We start from the raw sequence: 6,729 nt of genomic DNA, 5'->3' as shown, positions 1-6,729 counted from the left end.
ATTCTTTCAAACTACTCTTAAAATTTTAATGCTCTCTTAGAACATTTTTTTCAATTTGGTTTTATGGGATAGTTTGAAAAAAATTATTTCATTTGTTATGGTTCAAAGGGGCTTATCAAGGATGTTCCTAACTTGGTTTGGACTTTTTGACCTTTGGTTCAACTAATCAAAGAATATGTCTTGATCATTTCTTATCATTTTTATTCAATTAAGAGATTTAAAGACTTAAACAAGTTTAATTAGACAAATCAAATGTTGATTCTCCCTCACTTGGTTTGGATTCACACTTTTCAATGAAAAAATGTTTGCAAAGATCTTGTTACATAAAATTGAATTATGAATTTGCAAAAATTTTCAAGTTATGACATTATGTGACTTTTTTCACAAAAGTTTAGCATACATCTCATTTTGCTCAATCAAAGCTTAATTTAAGTATGCTTAACATTTTCTAACCATGTGATCATGTTTGAAAATTGTTGTTTTACCCAATATGTTTTCGGTTTTGAATTTTTTTTTGAGTAAATAAATTTACTTTTTACATATTTACAAAATCTAGACAAGAATTGTTTTTTTAAATTACATCAAGTCTTGTCCCCCTATTTAAATGAAGGCTTGTCCTCAAGCCTTAAAAAAAATTCGGATTTACTTCATGTGATTTTAAAAATTTGTTTAGTTTTCTAAAAATAAAATACTAACGACAGAAAATAATGATGAAAGAAATAAATTTTTACCAAATACTAGATTGTCTTCTAGTCAGCGCTCTTTTAACGTCATTAGTTTGACGTAGACTTTGGATGAGATTATTATGATTGATCATTGATGATGGAGTCTGACTCATCACCCAAATAAAGTTTTAACCTCTGTCTGTTTACCACCCAAGTTGCTTTTGTCTTGGTATCTTTCAACTAAATTGCTCCATATTCTTTTACATCGTTAATGACAAATCGTCCTGTCCATCTGGTCTTGAATTTTCCTGGAAGTATTTTGAGCCTTGAGTTGAATAAAATTACTTTTTGCCCTTGATAGAAATTTTTCTTTTTGATTTCGGAATCATGGTACTTCTTTGTTTTTTCCTTATACAGTCTTGATGATTCATATGCTTGGAACTGCATTTCTTCCAATTGATGTAGTTGATCTTGTCTTTTAATCTCTGCATCCTTTAAATCAAAGTGTAGAAATTTGAGAGCCCAATAGGCTTTATGCTCCAATTCAACTGGTATATGACAAGCTTTGCCATAAACATGTTAATATGGAGTTTTTCCTATTGGAGATTTAAATGCAGTTCTATAGGCCCAGATAGTATCATCCAATTTTTGTGACCAGTCTTTTCTTAAAGCAGAGACTGTTTTTTCCAAAATTCCTTTTAATTCTCTGTTTGATACTTCTGCTTGGCCATTGGTTTGTGGGTGATAAGGTGATGCTACCTTGTGTTTAACATTATAAAATTGTAGGGTTCTTTTTAATTGGCAATTTATAAAATGAGATCCCCCATCACTTATCAATATTCTTGGTGTGCCAAAACGAGTAAAAATATTTTTTTTCAAAAATTTTACCACAATTTTTGCATCGACTTTGGGTGTTGCTAATGCTTCCACCCAGCGAGAAATATAGTCAACAACCACCAAGATATATTCATTTGAAAACGATGATGGGAAAAGCCCCATAAAGTCAATGCCCCAACAATAAAAAATCTCTATTTCTATAATATTTTGTAAAGGCATTTCACTTTGTTTCCCAAGTCCCTCGGACCTTTGGTATGCATCACACTTTTGGACATACAATTGGGCATCTTTATAAATAGTTGGCAAAAAGAATCTGAATTGGAGTACTTTTGCCACGGTTCTGTTCCCATTGTAATGTCCCCCATAGGCCAAATTATGGCAGTGCCATAATATTTTCTGGGCCTCATTTTCATCAACACATCGTCTAATAATGTTATCGGTTCCTTCTTTAAATAAATATGGTTCATCCCAGACGTATTGATTCACTTTTTTGAGAAAATATTTCTTTGCTTATAATTAAAATGTTCAGGAATTATACTTGAGGCTTTATAATTGGCCATATCAGCAAATCGTGGTCTTGCTTGAAGTTGAAATAGCTTTTCATCAGGAAATGTTTCTGCTATTTCTTGTTCTCTTAACGCGACTTCTGTATTCACCAATCTTGACAAATGATCTGCTACTTGGTTTTCTTTACCACTCATATTGCGGATTTCTAAATCAAATTCCTTCAAAAGAAACACCCATCTAATCAATTGTGGCTTGGAGTCAGGTTTCTTTAGAAGATATTTGATTGCGGCATGATCAATATAAATAATTGTTTTTGCCCCAATCAAATAGCTTCTAAATTTTTCCAATGCAAACACTATTGCTAGCAGTTCTTTTTCAGTTGTAGCGTAATTGATTTGTGCTTCATTTAGAACTTCGGTAGCAAAATGTATTGCATGAAAAACATGTTCCCTTCTCTATCCTAGAACTGCACCAACTGCATAATCGTTTGCATCATACATTAGTTCAAAAGGGGATTTCCAGTTAGTGTAGTAATGACAGGAGCAGTTACCAAGCATAATTTTAATTGTTTGAATGCTTATAAGCAGGAATCATCAAAGTTAAAAACAAAATCTTTTAAGAGTAAGTTGCACAAGGGCTAAGCTGTTTTGGAGAAGTCTTTGATAAATCTACGATAGAACCCAACATGTCCGAGAAAGCTTCTGATTCCTTTAACATTTGTTGGAGGAGGCAGCTTCTCAACCACTTCTATTTTAGCTTTATCCACTTCTAATCCTTTCGTTGAAATTTTGTGCCCGAGTACAATTCCTTCAGTGACCATGAAATGAAATTTTTCCCAATTTGGAACCAAATTACTCTGTTCGCATCTTTCCAAAACTATTTCCAAATTTGTCAAGCAAACTCCGAAAGAGTCCCCAAATACAGAAAAATCATCCATGAAGACCTCGATGCATTTCTCCACCAAATCAGCGAAGATAACCAACATGCATCTTTGAAAAGTTGCAGGAGCATTACATAGTCCGAATGGCATTTTTCTGTATGCGTAAACACCAAATGGACATGTAAATACCGTCTTTTCTTGGTCCAATGGATCCACAGCAATTTAATTGTATCCGGAATACCCATCCATGAAACAATAGAAGGCTCTTTCGGCTAATCTTTCCAAAATTTGATCCATGAAGGGTATAGGAAAGTCATCTTTTCTTGTGGCGGCGTTAAGTTTGTGATAATCAATGCAAACTCTCCAACCAGTAACATCTCTGGTTGGAATGAGTTTATTTTTCTCATTTCGGATTACCGTCAATCGTCCTCTTTTTGGCACCACTTGGACTAGACTTACCCATTCTCTATCTGAAATGGGGTAAATCATGTCAGCCTCTAACATTTTCACAATCTCTTTCCTTACTACTTCCTTCATTGTCGGATTAAGTCTTCTTTGTGGTTGAGCACAGGGTTTGTAATCATCTTCCACCATAATTTTATGCATGCAATATGATGGACTGATGCCTTTGAGATCTTTTAATGTCCATCCCAATGCTACTTGATGCTTTTTCAAGACATGTACAAGTTTTTCTTCTTCCAATTTGGGCAACTTATTGTTGATGATAACTGGATTGTTGGCTTCCCCATTTAAGAAAACATATTTTAAATGGGACGACAATTCTTTCAATTCCAGTTCTCATTATTTTTCTGTTGGTCCACTTGGATTTTGGTGGAGAAACAATGCATCAGAAAAATGTTGGATAATTTCTTCCTCTACTCTATTTTGTTGCATCTCCAAGTATTTGTCACGTTGAGAGTGTTCTGCATAAATTTATTCAATAACATCTACTTGTAGACATTGCCCTTTATCCTTCGGATGATGCATTGCATGAAAAATGTCAAATTCAACTTCATCGTCCGCAACTCGGACTAGTAGTTTTCCATTTTCCATGTCGATCCCCATTTTTGTTGTCCTTATAAAGGGTCTCCCTAGAATGAGTGGGATCTCCGTATCTTCGGTTATGTTAATGACAGCAAAATGAACCAGGATCGAGAATTTGTCCACTTTGACCAGAACATCCTCTGCAACCCCTTCAGGATATTTTATGGATCTATCTACTAGTTGCAAGGACATCCTTGTAGGCTTTAATTGAATTCCTCTAATTCTTTTCATCATGGATAGTGGCATCAAACACACAATGGCTCCAAGATCAACGACAGCTTTGCCTACGGGCACATTTCCAATAGTGACAGAAATGGTCACACTGCCTGGGTCTTTGGATTTATGAGGAATGTTTGCTTGAAGAACAGCACTACAAGTGACATTGAGTGAAACAACTTCTTTTTCTTGATAACTCCGCTTTTTGGGTAACAGTTCTTTCATGAACTTGGAGTAAATTGGCATTTGCTCCAAGGCCTCAACAAATGGGATGTTGATTTGCAGGGTTTTGAATATTTCCATGAATCTTGCGAACTGTTCTTTTTTCTTGGCTTTTAACGGAGCTATCGGGTAGGGTATTTTTTTTCTGTACTAGTGGGTGTTGTTTTTCTTTTCTTCTTACCTCACTAGTCTCTTTTTCTTATTCTGCTTTTTTATTTTCTTTTTCATTTTATTTTTCTTCTTTATTTTTATTTTGTTCATCTAATCTCTCATTTTGTTTTTCAACTCCACCTACTATCTTCCCACTTCGAGTTGTAATACTTTCACAAAATTCTGACTTAACCAGGTAAGTTTTTGTAAAGCTTTTGATTTGTTCGTCTATTTTTGTGAGAGCATCACTGGTATTTTGTTGATGGTTGATAGTGGTTTGCATGAATTGGTCGAGAACTTTCTCCAATTCGTCATGATAAGTGGGAGTTGATTGGAAGGCGTAGACATTTCGATTCTTTCCACAATCATTGCACCAAGAACTTGCTCTGTTGGTTTGCTTTATTTGTTCAGGCAGATCTTGAATTTTTTGATGGACCATATTGAGCTTGAATTGAAATTCTCTGATGAATTGCTCAATTTCCTGTTGTAAATCAACATGATGGTCCATGTCTGAAAATTTGAGATCAAAACAAATCGTTTTGTCTATTTCCGAAAGAAAAGAGATTAGTACGTAAAGAAATCATAATTTACATTTTTATACAAAGTAAAGTAATTTGTACAAAAGCAAGCATAAATTTATGCACAATTATTTGATGAACGACTTATAAATATGAAATATTCTATTATTTAAGCAACTCCCCGGCAGTGGCACCAATTTGTTGAAATAATTTTCTTATTTGAGAGGGGTTTTATTTTTTCCCCCTCAACAAATCGTTCCTTAGCAAGTTGCCAATTTGTTGAAGGGTTATTTCTTTCATTTTCGGTGTGTTGTTTCTTATTTGATTAAGTAAGTGAAATCGGTTTTATTCTTTGTTCGTCATCTCAGCTTTATTAGAATAAATTTCAAACCAGGTATAATGGTTTCAAGAATATTCCAGTTACAACTTACTTCTTAATAATCATGTGACTGAGTTATTCCTTCTTTGCCTCATCTCGGCTTTGTTAGAATAAATTCTAACACCAGTACAACGGTATCGAAGAAATCCCTTATTACATAATTATTAAGTACTTTGAATACCATCTCGGTTTGGTGGAATAAATTCCAACACAGGTTTAATGGTATTCTAATGTACAAAAGTGATGAATAGTTAGTTGTTAGAAACAAATAAATAAATAAAGAACAAAAGAATAATAAATTTAAGTGACCTCTTTTTATTTTCTCCCTTTTGGGTTCATTTTATTAACAAACCAAACTTCTTCCTTAAGGAAGATTCGTATTAAAGAATAAATAAATTGCAGAAAATAAATAACAATAAATAAAAGTTAGTAAATAACAATAAATAAAAGTTAGTTAGTTAGCTTCATCACTTTTGTATATTAAAAGGTGTTTCAACAAATAAATTTATTGATAACACTTTACTATTTTACAATTTACACCTCTTTCAAGATTCAATTGTAGTATAGTATAGGGTTATGTCGAACCACAAGGAATTGCCTAATAGAATGAATCATATGAATATATCAAAGCACAAATTCTAAAATCCAAACACCAAGTTCTAAAATCCTCCTTTAATGTATGTCCTAAAATGGTAGAATGGTAATCACTTATATTTATTACTAAACAATATTACGTTCATAACGAGACTAGGTTGTCACACCCTAGTCATTGGCGACTCTAATATTGAAGTAGTAATGAATATAAGATCTTAAGAAAAGTATACTGAACTTGGAAAATAAAATAAGGTGTACGACTACATCTTAGTTTATTTGTTAAGTGTTTGAGAAAAGTAATTTTATTGACTTGAAATCAATTTTTAGGTAATCAATCTCAAAAGAGCATTACGTACTTCTCAAACAAATAAAATTAACCAAAGCACCAACTTGAATGATTAAAATTCAAACTCTTTTAGAATATAAGAAGAAGTATAAATACATAACATATTCAAAAAAAAATTTCGGAGCATGAGCCATCCATCCAAGGATTGGATGCTTTGAGTTCCAAATGAGAATAACAAATGGATTTTTGCATCTCATTTGCCTTCTCCTTTCTCCTCTTGAATTATATGAAAAACTACTCTAAAACTAGCCTAAAAACTACCTAAAATGAAAGGAAAAGAAGAGGAATCAACTAGGAAGAATTTAGAATGAATGTACAATATGTTACAAATGAGAATTTCATGCCTTTTTATAGGCCAAAGTGCTGGGCGC

At 33.1% G+C, this 6,729-nt stretch overlaps 1 protein-coding gene across 1 annotated transcript; it reads right to left on the bottom strand.

The window, feature by feature from the left end:
- Positions 1–3,822: 3,822 nt before the first annotated feature.
- On the bottom strand, positions 3,823–4,452 carry LOC109338416. Its single transcript, XM_019575650.1, has one exon. The coding sequence runs from the start codon at positions 4,450–4,452 to the stop codon at positions 3,823–3,825; it is 630 nt and encodes a 209-aa protein (XP_019431195.1).
- Positions 4,453–6,729: the final 2,277 nt, after the last annotated feature.

Source organism: Lupinus angustifolius, unplaced genomic scaffold (genome assembly GCF_001865875.1).
Source record: "Lupinus angustifolius cultivar Tanjil unplaced genomic scaffold, LupAngTanjil_v1.0 Scaffold_25_183, whole genome shotgun sequence".
NCBI classification, from domain to species: domain Eukaryota; kingdom Viridiplantae; phylum Streptophyta; class Magnoliopsida; order Fabales; family Fabaceae; genus Lupinus; species Lupinus angustifolius.
The sequence above is the reverse complement of the archived record's forward strand: the minus strand, read 5'-3'. Positions and strand labels throughout refer to the sequence as shown.

Coding starts and splice junctions, on each gene's coding strand:
- LOC109338416 (XM_019575650.1), bottom strand. CDS start 4,452: ATGGAAATATTCAAAACCCTGCAAATCAACATCCCATTTGTTGAGGCC.